Source organism: Mustelus asterias, chromosome 7, assembly GCF_964213995.1.
Source record: "Mustelus asterias chromosome 7, sMusAst1.hap1.1, whole genome shotgun sequence".
Lineage (NCBI taxonomy): Eukaryota > Metazoa > Chordata > Chondrichthyes > Carcharhiniformes > Triakidae > Mustelus > Mustelus asterias.
The window spans coordinates 112,027,414-112,046,084 of record NC_135807.1 but is presented as its reverse complement, the minus strand read 5'-3'; the positions used below and the strand labels follow the sequence as shown (position 1 = coordinate 112,046,084).

The following is an 18,671-nucleotide window of genomic DNA, read 5'->3' as shown; positions in this document are numbered from 1 at the left end:
AGGAGGCACTGTGTTTTGGCCACAAAGATCATAAGCCTGTGTTCCTATGTCATTGAGAGCCAGAATACCTACTGGCAGAGTGAACTAACAACAGGGCTAATAATAGAATCACTGCAGTGCAGAAGGAGTCCATTTGGTTCATTGAGCCTACACTGACAACAGTCCCAGGACCTATTCTGGTAACCCCATGTATTTTTACCCTGCTAGTCCCCCAGACACTAAGGGCCCGATTGGGCGTGAAAACGTGGTAAAGTCGGGTGTGAGGCCATTAACGCGATCCGGGCCCGCATCCGCGCAGATTGCCACTTTACCGAAACCTGGGAACGGCGGCGATTAGATTCACACCCAAAACGCGTGCATTTAAATTGAATTAATGAACTGCCCGCCCAACTTTATCAGCATTTCCCCCTTTACCGCCGCGTTTGCCAATCCGGAACCGCGCCGTAATGGACCTGCAAAATAAAAGTCTGAATCGGGTGCTGCAGCTGCTGAAGAGCGCGTTCAGTGCTTCCAACGGCTGCCTGACTCAGACCAGTGGTGGAGGAGGGAGGCGGGTCAGATCATTCTCTGATGGGGGGGGGAGAAGGGAGAAGGGAGGCGGGTCAGATCATTCTCTGGTTGGGGGGGAGGGGAAGGGAGTGAGGCCAGATCGTTGTCTGGTTAGGGGGGAGGAGGAGGAGGCGGGTCAGATGTATCTCTGGTGGGGGGGGTGGGAGGGGGCTGATTGTTGTCTGGTGGTGGGGGGGAGGGCAGATCATTGTCTGGTGCGGAGGGAGGAGGAGGCGGGTCAGATGTTCCTCTGGGGCGGGGGGGTGAGTGAGGCCAGACCATTCTCTGGGGGTGGGGGGGGGGGGGGGTGGAGTGTGGCCTGATCATTGTCTGTGGGGTGGGGGGGGAAGGAGGGAGGCCTGATCGCTCACTGGTGGAGGGGGCAGATGGATCTCCGGTAGGGGGGGGGGGGGGGTTAGATGGATCTCCAGTGCGGGGGTGGGGGCAGGAGTGTCCGCTGCCACTCTGCGGGCAATTGGTAGGGGGGGGCAGGGGTGGCAATCGGTCTGGGTAGCTGGGGAGGGGTGGGTAAGGGATACAATGATGTGTGTAGGTAGTGGGGGGAGTGGATAAGGGGGACAGTGATGTGTGTGGGTAGTGGGGGGGTGGGTAAGGGAGACAATGATGTGCGTGGGTAGTGGGGGGGGGGTGATAAGGGGGACAGTGATGTGTGTGGGGGCCATCGCTCCAGCTTTTCACTCCCGAGCCGCTTTCTCCGGCCCGGGAGCGATCTGACACGGGCGCGCTTTTTCAAATTTCTTTCCAACTGCACATGCGCAGTTCAGAGCTCCGATCGTTTCGGCCGCACTAAGCCTCGCCCACAGCGCGAATGGGACTGGAGATGTTTTTTTCAGGCTGAGAGCGTATAGGGGCGCCTGAAAGCAGATTTCTAAGTCGGATCTGCATTACACCCAGATTCAGCACTTAGATTGAAAATGGTAAAATCGGGCCCTAAGGGGCAATTTTGCATGGCTAATCAACCTAACTTGCCCATCTTTGGAGTGTGGGAGGAAACCCACGCAGACACAGGTAGAACATGCAAACTCCACGCAGACAGTGACCCAAGGCCGGAATTGAACCAGGGTCCCTGGTAATGTGAGGCAGCAGTGATAACCATTGTGCCACCGTGCTGGAATAGTGGTTGCGATTCCAATTTTGCCCATGCAGGGGGTGGACCTTTAATTGGGTAATGACTTCGCTGGCTGCAAGGCATTATCCCCAAAGGATCCAGCGTAGTCCACAGAGATTGGGGAAAATTATGGGAACCAGGAAAATCCTCAGCTGCAGAGGGCTGAGGAAGTTTCAGAGCCTCAGTAGGCGGTAGAGCTAGTTGAGATTAAAGGAAAGCCAATAGAATTTAAAGGGGCCAGGACCCTGTAGGATTTACAAAGATCAAAGTAGAGCTAGAGAAAAGTGCAAGTTCTGGAACTTGCAGGAAATTAGGCAAATGTCTGATTAGCAGAAATCTTCTTCCAAGATTGAAATCGGGACCAAAGAACTTCCCAAACAGGCAAGCAGAAAGTGAGGGAGATGTCTCACCAAGCCGACGTGCCACAGGGGAGTACAGCAGAAGCTGGACAGTCACCTGTGTTCCAGATGACATGGGACAGATTGGGGGACAACCCATTCCTGGGGTAAGAGAAAATGGGCAGTTAATATGTCCTAAAATAAAAAATACTTGTGGAAGCCACAAGGGAAACACAAGTGAAATCAGTGTGGAATTACCCACTGGTGAAGCAAATGATCAAGTTCAAATTTCAAACTCAACAACTCAGCTTCAGAACTCACTAAGGACAAAGTGCAGGAGGAAATCCCAGACACCCTACAGAGATTTAAAACAATATTGTCACCCACTTTCATTCTAGAAAGATTTATCAATGTACCAGATACAAATCTATTAAACCTTTGGATTGTGGACACAGCAATAAAAGGTTTTAGGACTTTACAGGCACGTCAGCTGAGCAGTAATGGATGTTTGCATAGTACAAGCCTGAGAGCTGAGCATTCGCACCACAGCAGCATGTGGAATTCAACCTCCTCAAATATTGATACATTAAACTTGAATTGCCATTAAATCCAAAGCCTGCAAAAAACTGAATGGCTGTTGGTATTAAAATACCATCACCAGAAGTTAATGAGAACCCAAATCCCCTAGATCATACATAACAAAGATTTAGAAGGAAAAAGCGAAGAGGCACCAGGTGTCCATTAAACTAGACACCAAAACCAAAGAGGTTTAATTGAAATTGTGCCTCGTCCAAAGAAGGTGATGACAAATTTGTACATAGATTGAGCAGAGGTGTGGAAGTGTAAAGTTGATAAGTGAGTGTCTACGGCATGTTTATTTTTTTTGTAAACCACTTTTTCGTGAAATGTTCACTTGGCCGCATTTCATTGTGCTGAGGAGGTAGTATGAATATCTGCTTTATGTAAAAAATATTTATGAATCTACTGGCTAGAAATCCCTAATAGATTTTTTTTTTAAAAGGGTCTAAGTTTACAGCTAGAAATGACAAAACAAATTTATATCACTGAACCTTCTACGTTCCAACGTTATAGAGATGGAGTTTACCTGATTACAAAAACTCATCAATGACAATGATCCTAACAACAGCGTGCTTGAAAGTGCCTCGAATACAACTTTTGATACCCAAAGGGCGGCACGGTAGCACAGTGGTTAGCACTGCTGCTTCATAGCTCCAGGGACCTGGGTTCGATTCCTGGCTTGGGTCACTGTCTGTGTGGAGTTTGCACATTCTCCTCGTGTCTGCGTGGGTTTTCTCCGGGTGCTCCGGTTTCCTCCCACAGTCCAAAGATGTGCGGGTTAGGTTGATTGGCCATGCTAAAATTGCCCTTAGTGTCCTGGGATGCGTAGGTTAGAGGGATTAATGGGTAAATATGTAGGGATATGGGGGTAGGGCTTGGGTGGGATTGTGGTCGGTGCAGACTCGATGGGCCAAATGGCCTCTTTCTGTGCTGTAGGGTTTCTAAGATTCTTAGATTCCATATTGTAGATCAATAGGGGTGATCTACCACCTCCCATATTGAATGTGGAGGGCACCCTTGCCATTTTCATTGCTGTCTCCTCAACTGACCTTCAACCCTTAGCCGCACTAACCACGTTGGGTCATCTCTTTGGCACTGTGAACCCTCTTCTCCTACAAGTACAAAATAAGGAGTGATTAAGCCCACCCTATCTTGCTTCCAGGGATCAATGTGGTGGTGGAATACAGTCGGCAATTACATGTCACTTCATAACTACTTGGACTTACATGACTGCCTTGGCCATACCTTTCCTATAAAATGGATGAGTTATATTTCAAGTGTGCCCCGGGTATGTTGGTCATTCAGCTGTTAACCACCACAGCGACAGGGACATTTGTCAAACAGCTTCCCCCTTGCCAGAGAGCACTGTGTCGTAGAACCACTTGTGGCACTGGATCCATGAATAATGTTGTTCCTTTACTGCATTCACCATGGATTACCTGCCAAGCTCACTTCATTATGCTGGGAGCGTTCATCCTTCCTCTGGGATACAGGAATGTCCCTCCTGCAATGTACTTTCTAGTTCAGAATATGAAGATCCTGGTCACAGAATGGGGGATGCCTTCCACCCCACTCCTTCTGAAGCTGTGCTCCTCTGAGATATTCTGACATCATACCGAAGAAAGCACGTGGGAGTGGTTGGTGGGGGGGGGGGGGGGGGGGGGAGGGGGGGGGCACATTGAGAGGGTATTCTGGTGTGAATGCTGGATGTCCTGGCATTACTTCTTGTCATACCAGCCTGGCATGGTGCGTTCCTGTGCACACATGCTGCTGCTGGCCTGCTTCCTCTGTGTCACAATTGTCTGCAATGACAGTGTGCTACTTTGAGAGTAATGGACAAGTTATGTTTGGTTGCCTGACTCTGATTGATGGATGGCTGGTGAAAGGTAAGTGGAAGGGCAAATGTTCTTCATGTAAAAATCATCCACTGAAACATTGTGTTATACAAACTAAATACTAAGTGTTTGGGAGCTGCTGAAGCTGCCAGGATGTATCATCTGCATGGCTGGGTCTTGTGAAGCTTTTCCAAAGATACTGCCGTATGGTCCTTGTGCATGAGGTCAATAGGCATCATTACACTCTATAGTTTCTTATGGAATGCTCATGATGGTCCGTCTCTTCCAGTGTAACTAACCACCTGACCATCAATTATAGTTCTTGCTTGCCTGATTGCTGAAAGACATCTTTTCCCAAGAACCAGTAACACTACAACAGTTTCCTCCCCCACAGCAGGAACTTCCTCCAGGGAGGCCCATTATATTTGGCCCGAAATGTAATCTGTCCCCCTCATCATCAGGACCCACCTCCAACCCATTTCCCAGATCAGTGGACCTGACTCCATCCCTCCCTACCCCCTTGGAGTGGAAGTCATGCACTTTGGGTCACTTTTTAATCGAGTTGGATCCAGCAGTCAAGCTTCCTGCCTAGGTAGCACTAGTCTCAGTAATGGTTCCATAAAACTATCAATGATTGTCATGAAAATCCATCTGATTCAATAATGTCCTTTAGGGAAGGATACTGCCAACCTTACTTGGTCTGACCGAACTGTGACTCCTGACCCACTGCAATGTTATTGACTTTTAACTGTCCTCCGAAATGCCCTTGCAAGCCCCACAGATCTACCAAACTAAAATGTCAAAAAAAACCAGACAGACCATATGGTTTATCTCCCTTCCTAAAAGCACAGTGGGTGTACCTGCATCAGACAGACAGCAGTACTTCAAGAAGGTGGCTCACCACCATCTTCTCAAGGGCAGCAAAAGCTGGCCTTGCCTGTGACGTCCACATGAAAGAACTTTTTAAAATTCTGTGGATTTCTAAAGTTAAGGGCTAATTCTGCGATATAACCCTCGTTGAAAGAAGCCAGGCCTATGAGTACTTTTCTGTTGGAGCAACGGGTTGTAGAATTGCCTCAGTTGCAAGTTGAAGTTCTTGTGCAGATTCTAAGTCATAAAATCATAGAATTCCAACAGTGTAGAAGAGGCCATTTGGCCCATCATGTCTGCACTGACTCTCTGACAGAGTATCTTACTGACCCTCTCTGCCACCCTATCCCAGTAACCCCACACATTTACCGTAGCTTATCCAACTAACCTCCACATCTTAAGACACTAAGGGCAAAATTTTGCATGGCCAATCCACCTAACCTGCACATCTTTGGGCTGTGGGAGGAAACCGGAGCACCTGGAGGAAACACACGCAGACACGGGGAGAACGTGCAGACTCCACAGTCACCCAAGGCTGGAATCGAACCTAGGTCCCTGGAACTGTGAGGCAGCAGTGCTAACAACTGTGTCACTGTGCCATGGTGGGGCGGAATTCTCGCAAAATATTTCTAAGTGTCATAACAGCGAGAATAATAGTTGGGAGTTCATGCCAGCACTGGAGGGAGCGTGGCCTCAACATGCCAGGAAGTCTGGCTTCTGACCGCTTTGGCGCCGGTTTGTAAGGCCGTCAATCTCAGAGCGCACTGGGAAACCCTCTCCCTTCCCCAAGGACATTGAGACTACCACCTCCTCCTCCCAGCCTCCCCCCTCTCCCCACCCGCCCAAATTGGTGGCATGTTCCCCCTCCCAGACTCATGTTGCCAGCATTGGTGCCCTCCCAATGGGTCATAAGAACATAAGAACATAAGAAATAGGAGCAGGAGTAGGCCATCTAGCCCCTCGAGCCTGCCCCGCCATTCAATAAGATCATGGCTGATCTGACGTGGATCAGTACCACTTACCCGCCTGATCCCCATAACCCTTAATTCCCTTACCGATCAGGAATCCATCCATCCGCGCTTTAAACATATTCAGCGAGGTAGCCTCCACCACCTCAGTGGGCAGAGAATTCCAGAGATTCACCACCCTCTGGGAGAAGAAGTTCCTCCACAACTCTGTCTTAAACCGACCCCCCTTTATTTTGAGGCTGTGTCCTCTAGTTTTATCTTCCTTACTAAGTGGAAAGAATCTCTCCGCCTCCACCCTATCCAGCCCCCGCATTATCTTATAAGTCTCCATAAGATCCCCCCTCATCCTTCTAAACTCCAACGAGTACAAACCCAATCTCCTCAGCCTCTCCTCATAATCCAAACCCCTCATCTCCGGTATCAACCTGGTGAACCTTCTCTGCACTCCCTCCAGTGCCAATATATCCTTCCTCATATAAGGGGACCAATACTGCACACAGTATTCCAGCTGCGGCCTCACCAATGCCCTGTACAGGTGCATCAAGACATCCCTGCTTTTATATTCTATCCCCCTCGCAATATAGGCCAACATCCCATTTGCCTTCTTGATCACCTGTTGTACCTGCAGACTGGGCTTTTGCGTCTCATGCACAAGGACCCCCAGGTCCCTTTGCACGGTAGCATGTTTTAATTTGTTTCCATTGAGATAGTAATCCCATTTGTTATTATTTCCTCCAAAGTGTATAACCTCGCATTTATCAACGTTATACTCCATTTGCCATATCCTCGCCCACTCACTCAGCCTGTCCAAATCTCTCTGCAGATCTTCTCCGTCCTCCACACGATTCACTTTTCCACTTATCTTTGACATGCGGCACATCCTGACATGCGGCACAATGGCATAGCAGTTAGCACTAGTGCCTCACAACGCCAGGGACCCGAGTTCAATTCCAGCCTCGAGTCACTGTGTGGAGTTTGCGCATTCTCCCCATGCCTGCGTGAGTTTTCTCCGGGTGGTCTGGTTTCCTCCCACAATCCAAAGATAGTTCGATTGGCCATGCTAAGTTGCCCCTTGGTGTCCCAAGATGTGTAGCTTAGAAGATTTAGCAGAATCTGCACAAGAACTTCAACTTGCAACTGAGGCAATTCTACAATTCTAAATGTTAGGGGTTTACAGGGATAGGGTGGGGAAAGAACCTGGGTAAGACACTCTGTCAGAGAGAGTCGGCGAAGAATTGATGGGCCAAATGGCTTCCTTCTGCACTGTAGGGATTCCATGACTCTATAATCCTACACCATTGCCTCTGGAGTCCCCTTTGGATCTCCTCTTTGCCACCTCTTATTTCTCATCTGCGTTCTCATCATCCAAATGCTCAATATCAGGTTGCACATGTACACTGATGATACCCAGCACTACAGGTGCACCACATCTCCAGATTCCTCCACTTCCCCTGAATTGTCTCACTGCTTGTTCGACTTCTCATATTAGTTGAGCAGAAATTTCTTCCAGTTAAATTTTGGGATAACTAACTTTAACCAAACCCACATATTAGGAAACTGACAGGATCAGGTGAAACACTGATTTGATACCCCAGCCAATTCTATCTGCTGTCAACTTGGAGAAAACTTGGGCCCTGCTATAAAACTAGTATTGCTGGTCAGTTTCCCAATGGGTGGCTTAGATTAAATTGCATTGATTGGCCGGAATACTCCGGCCATTCACACCAACAAGATTCTCTGGTCCTGCCAGCAGCACTGCCAGCAGTGCGCCCTGCCCATGGGTTTCCCGTTGGTGTGGAGAGTCTTCTATGGGAATTCCCATTGACAGCGACGGGACCAGAGATAATCCCGCCGCCAGCGAATGGCACACCACCTCCCACCGCTGAGAAACACGTGGCTGAGAGGCCAGAGAATCTCGCCCACTGTCTTTGGTCCTCACCACAATCTCTGTTCCTTAGCCAACAGCCCAAACTCTCTCTCTGGATGATGGTGGACTAAAGTTGAGCTTTGGAACCTGTATCCTCTCTACCAGCACACAGTTCATTGGTATTTGCAGAAATATGGGCTAATAAATAAAAGTCAACATGAAACTGTTAAAGCCAAATTTTGTATGACTAACTTGAATGTGTTTCCTTATTTTTTCATGAGACATGTCACTGACAAGGCCAGCATTTGTTGCCCATTCCCAATTACCTTTGAACCGAGTAGCTTGCTAGGCCATTTAAGAGTCAGTCACATTGCTGTAGATCTGAAGTCACATGGGCCAGACCAGGTAAGGTTGGCAGAATATCTTCTCTAAAGGACATTAGTGAACCAGATGGTTTTTTAAAACAATCAACATTTGACTTAGGGGTGATTTTCCGACCTTGCCTCGCCTGGCACAGATCATGCCCATCCCAGAAAATAGCATGTAGACCTAAAAATTGGTTCCGCACCCAGCGCCAAAAGGTTTGCAATCATCTTGGGCCCCTTCTGGCACAAACCAGATTGCGCCCAGAAAGGGCATGAGGCCGATTAGCATCATATTCGGTGGATTTCAATCTCATTAGCGAGTTCGGCACCAGATCGTCCCCCGTCCTTGAATGTTCCCACCTCTCCGGCAGGACATCACACAGATGCGAATCAGTACTGGTCTCCGCTCGCGGAAACCAATGTGCTGGGCAGTGCTAAGGGGGTGGGGCCAATGACGGGGAGGGGCCGGAGTGAGGGGAATGACAGGGGGGGGGGGGGGGGGGGGATGGGGCGGTGCAGAGATAGATCATAAAGGCATGCATTTTGGGGGCCAGGCAGGGGGACCTGTCAGGAGGGTCCCAATGCCAACGACCTGTGTCAGGGAGGGGTGCCACCTATGAGGTGGGGGGAGGGAAATGCCTCCCAATGCACTGAGAGATCGGGGCACCCTTGCAAAACAGTGTCCAAGCACTTTGCAGCCAGCTCACCTACGTGTTTTAGCCTCCCCGTCCACCCCCAATACTGGTGCACAACTCGCCACTCTCCCAAACAGTAACTGAGTGTGGGACGATTGTGGTCCGCAGCCCGCCTGACGGACTGGCGTAGATCACTCCGGTATTCTTGCTGTAGGTTTTTGGGAAAATTCCACCCCTTGTCTTTATTAATAGAAGAATAGAATACCTAAGCAAGGAAGGTTTGCTAAAGATTTATAAAACACTGCTTCAGCTTTGGCTGGTTTATGGGCGAGGTTGTCTGGCCACCCTGCAGCGTGTTTCTCACGGCAGTAGGCAGCCTGCCGTTTGCCAGCAGCGGGTCTTCTGATCCCCCCACTGTCCACTTCAAGCTGCTGGGAAACCCGTGACAGGAGTGCACCATCGGCAGGACCTCAAGATCCCGCTAAGATGAACAACTGGAAAGTTCTGGCTATTGTGTTTAATTCTTAGAACCACATTTTAAGAAGGATATCAAGTTTTTGTAGAGAATGTTTAAGAGATTTGTTAGAATGGCACTAGTGATGGGTGACTCAACTTATGTGGAGGGATTAGAGAAATTGAAATTGTTTTCCTTAGAGAAAAGGAGATTAAGATTTGATTGTGGTGTTCAAAATTATGAACTTTTTTAATTGAGTAAATAAGGAGAGACATTTTCCAGTGGCAGAAAAGTCCATAAGCAGAGGATACAGATTTAAGATGAAAGGCAACGGAACAACATGTAGAAACGATTTTACACAGAGTTATAATCTGGAATGCATTCTGGCTGAAAGGATGGTGAAAACAGATTCAAGGAAATTGAAAAATATTTGAAGGAAAAGCAATTACAGGGCTTTGGGGAAAGAAGAGGAATTTACCTCTACCAGGTAAATGGCCTTTTCTGGACTGTATCATTCTGTGGCCCGGATTTGTACTCACCGGAGAAGTAACAGTGCTCCAAGTTGACGCCATAATCACAAAGATCTAGTTTTGTCTGTCGCATTGGTTTCAGCCTTCCTGGCATTCATTTCATTTTGATATCACCTTCAGGGATCTTTGCCACCTCGCAACAGTGATGTCATCAAACAGGTTAAGCAACAAATCATGTTGAAGAACTCTCATAGACAGGAAATTAGGAAGTAACAAGCAGATTTAAATGATTTATTTTTAAATAAATTTTACAGAAAAACAAAATAGAGATGAGGATATGCATCTTGGGTCACAGAGAATATTCAAAATAGATGTTGATAGGTTTTGGAAGCAAAGAGAATCAAGGAATTTGGAGGTAAGGTGGGCAGGTCAAATTCAAGTAAAGGATCAATCATGAATTCTGAATGGTGGAGAAGACTGGAAGGGCTCATGTTTGTTACATTCTTGTGAAGGTAGATGCTGACATGTCAGAAACAAACTTCATTTTTTTAGTTTTAAAAATCTGTGGAATTTTATTCAGAATGGAGAAATTTGATATTACACAATTACGCAATTGGATTTTCAGATCTCAGAGAGGTTGTTCAGCAGTAATTAAAATCCTTGGTACACCTCATTCAACAAGCTGTAATTTTTTTCAAGGGTACTTGCAACTAAAATAATAGTGTAAAAAGTGGAAGAATACTTGAATTCACGCAATTTATAAGATTTCCATCTGTGAGTGTTTGAACAGTGCATTCTGCACCCAATGGAGGAGAGAGGTCTCACTGAGCAATTTTTGCATTTAACTGGATACACGTGGACTCAAGATGTTTCTGTTAGATTCAGGCTGAACCTACAGTTTCATCATCACTATAACTGCAAAATCTAACACAAAGACCATCTCTGGAAAACCACCTGAATCAACTAATGTTTTGCTAACACTCATCATTGCCTTTGTTACCTCCAGACTCAACAATTCCAATGCCCTAATGTCTGGTCTCCCAACTCGCATCCTTTGTAAACTTAATTTCATCAAAAACCCTGCTGCCTGTATCCTAACCAGCACCAGGTCCCATTCTCACATCACTACATTAGTCAATGACCTGCATAGTCTGAAAACACCTCCATTTTGAAATTCACATCCTTATTTTCAAATTTCTCCATGGCCATACCCCTTCCTATTACTATAACCTCCTCCAATGCTACAATTTTCCTAAATCTCTGTGTTCTTCCAATTTTGATCTTTGGTGGATCCCTGATGTTGATTGTCCCGCCATTGGTTATGCTTTCAGCTGTCTATGCCCTAACTCTGGAATTCCCTTCTTAAATCTCTCTGCTTTCCTCCTTTAACATCCTCTTTAAAGCCTAGTTCTTTGACCAAGATTTTGTTCACCTAGCTTAATATTTCATTTTGTGGTTTGGTGAAGCACCTTGGGATACTTTACCATGTTAAAGGTGCTGAATGTGGCAAGTTATTATTAATGTTGTTTAGAAAGGCAGAAGGTATATTAAAAGCCTCTCTGAGCCTTTTAAAAAAGACTGCGACATTTGTTTTATATTTTTAGATTGCCATATCCTTTCTATTTTGAGCTGTTTACCTTGAAAAGCTGCCTGTACATTGCCCAACAGAGACAGGAGTATATAATACAAATATCTGTAGGGTAGCTTGAGAGGAACCCATGAGGCCTCCTTGTTATTTTGTGACTTCAGCCCCATGCAGTCGCTCCAGTGATTGTTTTAGCAAGCATTGCAGAATTGGCTCGATAAGACTGGAAGTTTAGCTGATGCTATAGAGTGTTATAAAGTCATTTTAAGGCAGGATATTACTACAAACTGGTCCCTTCAATTTATATTAATGATCATATTAATAGTCCAAGTTACAAATGCTGCAAGGTGAACTGTAAAGATTTACGGATCAAAAATTGAACCCAGCATGTATCTTTGTAATCTTGTGCTTAAGCTACTTAATGACAACATTTAAAAGTGATTAAATGCTGTACATTGCTGTTTAATTGCATTTTTGTAATAGATTTAATGGGCTCCCCAAGCCCAAGGGAAAGCACAAGATTAGTAATGGGCAAAGCAGATTTTGTAGAAATGGACTTCCCACTTACTTTTGTTTCTCTCTACACAGATGCCACCTGACCCATTGAGTGTTTCCAGCATTTCCTCTTGTTCCCTCATTTGCTTTGTTTTGTGAAAAACAGCTATGTCATTTTCCTCATACTTTACACAAACATGGGCGATGTGTTCTTCTATGCCATTATTTTTTGCAATAACGATACACTTAAAGCGGGCACAGATAGTACAAAAGCAATAATAAACTATTTGCATCATGACTAATTATTGCATGCATTCTAAAATGTAATTGTCAAAATTAGCAAGAAGCATGGTGCATTTTGCTTAGTGTAGGCCTGATTGAAAGTCAGTGAAGAAAATTAGATGAACCTGAAATTAGCTTAAGGCAGAACAAAACTCCAAAGTACCTTCACAGTGCAGACACAGTGAATAGAGTAGGCGAGCTTTCTGCTTCACAGCATGTGTGCAGCCGTTATTTCCTGACATCATTTATTATAGCAAGAGATCTAATATTGAATCTGGGGTTATCTCTATGCTGGCATATCTGGTCTAATATGATGGTGTGTTTGGCTATGCAGCAAAATATATTTACAGTAATTTCCATTCCAAAGGTCTACTCCCACAATGATGACAGTCACCAACTGGAAAGAACTTGCAGTGGAGCATCTACGTTACAAACCAAACGGCACAAATCACTGCGGCAATGTCATAAATTACAGCCAAATATTACTGTTAAACAAGCAGTGAAAATCCCATTACTACCCACTCTGACATGTTCAGTGATCAAGAAACTAATGGGAAAAATTGCAATTTCTCTCTGGGACTAATTTCCGTATACTGCATGCCCAATAAACATCTCTGGCCCGGAAATTCTGCAGACTGTTGTGATATTGCTTTATAGTGTATGCAGCTAAACATACTGATTAACATACAAGATGTAAATGGTTTGCTATTCATCATGAGAGGAAGTGATGCAAGTTTATATGTGATATAACAGTTGAAGCGGTATTGATCAGCAAGTAACACAGGCTGGAGTTTCACTCCTCAGGTCGGTGGCTTGAGTCAAGAAATTCTCCAGCTTAGCGCACTCACCTCAGGAAAAGTGCCCCCAATGGCACATTTTTTGCTGCAGAGGAAACGGTGAAGGATAGAGTCAGGCTGGCTGCTCCCACACACAGATCGGAGGTGGCCACAGGGCTACCAAATGCCAAGGCTGCTATTTCGAAGACTTGCCTCAGTTCTCTCAGACTTTGTCCCAGTTGCTTTGTTAAATGTTAGAATCTGTAACCCTGACCCTTCACACCCATCACCCACCCCCCATTCCCACCCATGCCATCCTCCATGAGCTCTTCCATGCCAGCTTGCCCAGTATCTACCATGACCTTGAGCCATATTGAGATGAACTGTAGTAAAGCTCTAAATATCTATTAAAGATTTCACGATTACAAAAAACACTCTCATTCCTGGAACCTATTCAAACCTTTAAAAATTCCCAAGTATATAATCCCTTATCAAAACAACAGATGTTTTCATAACCCCAAATCAAGCCACTTAATCATTTAAAAAAATATTTGAGCTGTTGATCAAATTATGAACATTTATGAATTATGAACCTGCTGAGATAATTGTAGTTTGTGAAGAGCAAGTAACCATTAATAGTGATACAATGATAGCCCTTGGTAATGTCAACAAACAGGTTTTGCAACTAGTAGAACAGACCATTTTCAGCCCTCACTGACTCAGCCAGGATGGATTTTTTTCCAACCTTTTAAAGGGCTGTGCATTTAACTAACTTCACTGCTTGAGCTTTTTCAACTCTCATTGATACAGGCAGATTGATTTAAATAATTTGACAGCTTGACGGTTCTGCATACCTTATCTGCCCTTCATGAGCAATTGTGCCTCCTGCATAAATTTGTGGCACCCACACTGCAGGTTAAGATCCTTATTACAGTGGAAATGGGGACCAGAATTCTCTGGTCATTCATGCCCCATCACCTCTGCCAGTGAGAATGGAGAATTTGGGGCTCAGCCAAATCTTTGTTCACTGCAGTGAGATTGGAGCACCCCATCTGCAGGCAAGGTCGGAGCATCTGGCCCAAGATCTATTTGAACTCATCATTGAGTTCAAAGGTCCATGGAATCTCCATGACTAAGCAAATATCTGGCTCCACATGTATGAAAAGCTCTCCTGAAAGATCCTTTCATTTAGCTTATCAATCATTGTCATAATATTTTTGAGCTAAGAACCAACAATGCAACATGACGACAGCTTATGTACATATAGTGGCAGCAATCACAAAGCAATTACATTGTTGTACAACAGAAGAAACTGTAAAGCCTGGGGATAACACTGACATACTGCTGGAAGCAGCAGAGGCTTAGGACCCAGTCTGAAGATCATCCTTGAGAAATGGTGCTATGAGAGAGTGAATAATTGAAGGGGGAGATGGTCTGGAAGAGTAGTCGGCCAGAAAGGCAGTGTTCTGGTGGAATTGAGCTGGAAAAGTCAATCTGAATTAGGGCTGTGAGGATGCAAAGCCATTGAATGATGAGCTTTCTGGCTGTAATGAGCTATAAGAGCAGAATCTCTACATGCAAAATACTGCATCCAGTTTCTCAAGGCTACATTGCTTACATTGACATTGACAGCCATCTGATATCCCGGCCTGCCTGGAAGGCCTCCTGGCCCCTTGTGGATAGAGGACTTCCTTCCTCCTGTCAACCTTCAATTCCAAAGCCTGCAGCGCTGTTCCAATCTTGGAGCATGCTCCCTGCCCTGCAGCACCATTTTCAGTCCTCTCACAGGTCAGTCTATTCCATCCACTTTCAGCACTTTCTTCACCAGAATGCACCCCTTCTTTAAGAGGTGCAATATCTTCAAGCGGTATTAACTTTTTTGAGCTCGGAGCTCCTGATGAGGTATGCAGCCACTCAGCAGCGCATTTAGCACTGGACAGAATGCTACTATCACTTAAATTCAACCACATGCTGCCATCTTTGCGAGAATGGGTTAATTGGCATCCTGATCCCTGTGCCCATTTTCAAGCCTTACCCAATTTCACCCCCCATCCTCATTCTACTTGGTGGTGATGCTTCTATAATACATCATTGTACTTGTGAAGAGAAAGAGGTCAACTATTTGAGTGAAGTGAGAAGAGGGAAAGAAGAATGCAGGGCATTGGGGAAATTTTTAAAACCTTCAGGATGTGAAGTGTCAAAATGCCATGCAATTGAAGGTTATTCTTACCAAGACTGTTGTTATCAAGGAATGCTCAGGAATCAAGATAAGCTCTAATGATTGGATAAAAATGGTGTTAAATTAATTTGTTGTTAAGTGGAGTAGGCCAAATAATAATGTTCTTTATTTTTGACCTTTTTTTTGGAACAGGTTGTGGGTGGAAAGATGACTGAGTTTGGCAGATTATGCGCATTCATTACCAAGGTGAAGAAGGGGAGTTTAGCAGACACTGTGGGGCATCTTAGACCAGGTACTATTAATCACAATATTTAGCTTCTTTTATGAGTTTCCTTCTATTGTTGGCATTCATATTACTCTAATCACTGTAATGCCAGAGCCAATATGATCAGTGTGAATCCTCTGGCAGACACCCCTATATATGTAATTAGAATTAGGTAATAAATAATAGTGCAGAACAGTCACAGAAGCTCAAACAGCTTTCCCTTCTTATCACAATCAAATGATTTTACGCTCAGAAATATAAAAGCAAAATACTGCATATGTTGGAAATCTGAAATTAAAGCAAAAAATGCCATCGGCCACCCAGCATCTGCGGACAGAAACAGAGTTAACATTTTGGGTTGATGATGACCCTTTGTCATTTCTTCACTTTGCCTTCAAAAGGCTTATCCACAGCTATTTACGCCTCATCTGGACACGTCATTTGTTTCTTTACGCATTGCCTAACAGAGTCTTTTCTATTTAATCTTTCCTGCCCTTCACTTTGTCACAGACCATCATCCCCACCCCTCCAGTTCTTCCTTCTAATCCCCCCTGCCGCCGCCACCACCACCCCTACTCTTTAGTCAAAACTTACTACATTTCTATCTTTCCTCAGTTCTGATGAAGGGTCATCACTGACACAGCTAACTGTGTTTCTCTCCACAGCTGCTGCTGACCTGCTGAGTATTTCCAGCATTTTCTGCTTTGATTTTATGATCAATATTGTTTAACATATACATTTTACTAAATTGTGATTGGAAAAATCCTAGTTAATGTGACCAAACAAAAGGATCAATTAGAAAAGTATAGTAAAAGTAGGCATTAGCACACCATTCTTTATGCAACATGGTTCCCAAGCAGAAGAATGTATAATAATGCAAATAATCGATTGCTTTAATTTGGAAAAATGTCCTGTACCCTTTATTTCATCTGTCAGCTGCACATGTCATAAATGGGAGCAAATGTTTTTATTTAGCCATGTTACTAGAATTATGAACGTGAAACTTATTGTGGGATTATGCTTGAAGTTTGACAAACATTCTGTGTGGGATTTTCCAGCTGCGCTCGCCCCGAAACTGGGAAATCCCGCCCGAGATCAACAGACATTTGCATGGTACGTGTCCCACCCCCCATTACATTTCCTGTGGCGGGCGAGACGGGAAGATTCCGCCCTCTGTATTTTAGAATCCTGGATTCTACTTTAATGCAACCAGTCTTTAAAGCCAGCTACCTGAGCCTACTAAATTTCAATCTTTTGTGAAAGTGTTTTCATGGAATTAAAATCGTTTTTTTGATAATTATATCTTGATGTTTTTACCTACATTATTTTGATTATCTAGGTGATGAAGTACTTGAATGGAATGGAAGGTCATTACAAGGCGCTACCTTTGAGGAAGTGTATAACATCATTTTTGAATCTAAACCTGAGCCACAAGTTGAACTGCTGGTTTCCAGGCCTATTGGGTTAGTAGTTTTGGTTTTATTTTTCTTTATTCCTTCACAGGTACCGCTGGCAAAGCCAGCATTTGTTGCACATCCAAATATGCCCTAGAACTGAGTAGTTCCGAGGCTATTTCAGAGGGCAGTTTAGAGTCAATCACATTGCTGTGGTTTTAGAGTCACATGTCGGCCAGACCAGGTAAGGGGATAGATTTCCTTCACTAAAGGGCATTAGAGAACCAGATTGACGATCGTTTCATGGTCACCAACAATGGGAATAGCTTTTGATTTCAGATTTAATTAATTAAATTTAAATTCCACCAGGTGTTCTGGTGGAATTTGAACCAATGCCTCCCAGAGCATTAGCCTGGATTACTAGTCCATTGAGATCGCCATCATCTGCCCCTCAACTTAATATTCTATTAACATTTAGGGCGGGATTCTTCGGCTGTTCACACCAGCGGAATTCTCCCATTCCACTGCAGTGAACGGAGATTTGGTTGAACGTCATATTCTCTGTCCTCTCCGGCAGGGCATGAACAGCCAGAGAATTCCATCTTTAGATTAAGATGATGAGATTATTTGCGAAGAGTGATGTTTTTGAATGCGTATGCATATAGTGTGCTTCCAGGACTGTGATGCTAACATCAGTGGTAGGAAAATTATTGGAAAATTTCTGAGGGACAGAATTAATCTCCACTTGGAGAAACGAGGATTAATCAAGGATAGTCAGCATGGCTTTATCAGGGGGAGATCATGTCTAACAAATTGGTTTGAATTTTTCAAGAAGAAGACTAGGTGTTTAGATGATGGCAGTGCAATTAATGTAGTCTATATGGACTTCAATCAGGCATTTTACAAAGTCCCGCATGGGAGACTGATCAAGAAGGTAAGAGCCCATAGGATCCAGGGCATTTGACAAATTGGATGCAAAATTGGCTTACTGGCATGAGACAGAGGTTATGGTCGAAGGTTGTGACTGGAAGCCTGCATTCAGTGGTGTACTGCAAGGATCAGTGTAGGGTCACTTGCTGTTTGTAGTGTACATTAACGATCCGAATGTGAATGGGGGCGGGGGGCTATAGCCATTGATTGTCCAACATTTTCACATTTTCCTCTATCATTGGCTCAAGTCTCCAAGATGCAAGAATTGATATTTATTGTCTTTGTGTCATGCTTGCAAGCATCTTTGAGATAGATATATGGACATCCTACTGGTCATCTGCTTCTGGCCACCTCACCATATAGAAAATCCTTAGATAATCCTGCGACCGTCTTCCATCCTGAGAATATGCTAAAGCCAGTGAAGTCACTTCTGCTTAAAATGTGCCAAGGTACTTGGAAGCTTTGCCTTTGAGAGCAATGCCACATTCATGATTTTGCTCTTCCACGAGATGCACAAAATGCAGTGCAAACAGTGAAGGTGAAAGTTCTTGAGTTACCTTTCTTGATAACTTTAACTCATCCATGTTTCACAGCTAGACAAGCTTGTGAGAACACAGGTCTCACGAACCCATATCTTTGTTCTAAGAATCAACTTGATCTTATACCATGCATGTTTTGTGAGATGGCCAAAAATGGTATATGATTT

The 18,671-nt window shown here is 44.6% G+C and overlaps 1 protein-coding gene across 18 annotated transcripts in view; it reads left to right on the top strand.

Moving 5' to 3' along the window:
• The window catches only part of rims2a (regulating synaptic membrane exocytosis 2a), a 702,781-nt gene that overhangs the window by 208,593 nt on the left and 475,517 nt on the right, over window positions 1-18,671 (top strand). For all 18 annotated transcript variants that reach the window (XM_078216669.1, XM_078216668.1, XM_078216667.1 and 15 more), the window contains 2 exons: window positions 15,569-15,668; window positions 16,981-17,104. In XM_078216669.1, coding sequence (XP_078072795.1) covers window positions 15,569-15,668; window positions 16,981-17,104 — 224 coding nt within the window. The remainder of the gene's footprint in view (window positions 1-15,568; window positions 15,669-16,980; window positions 17,105-18,671) is intronic.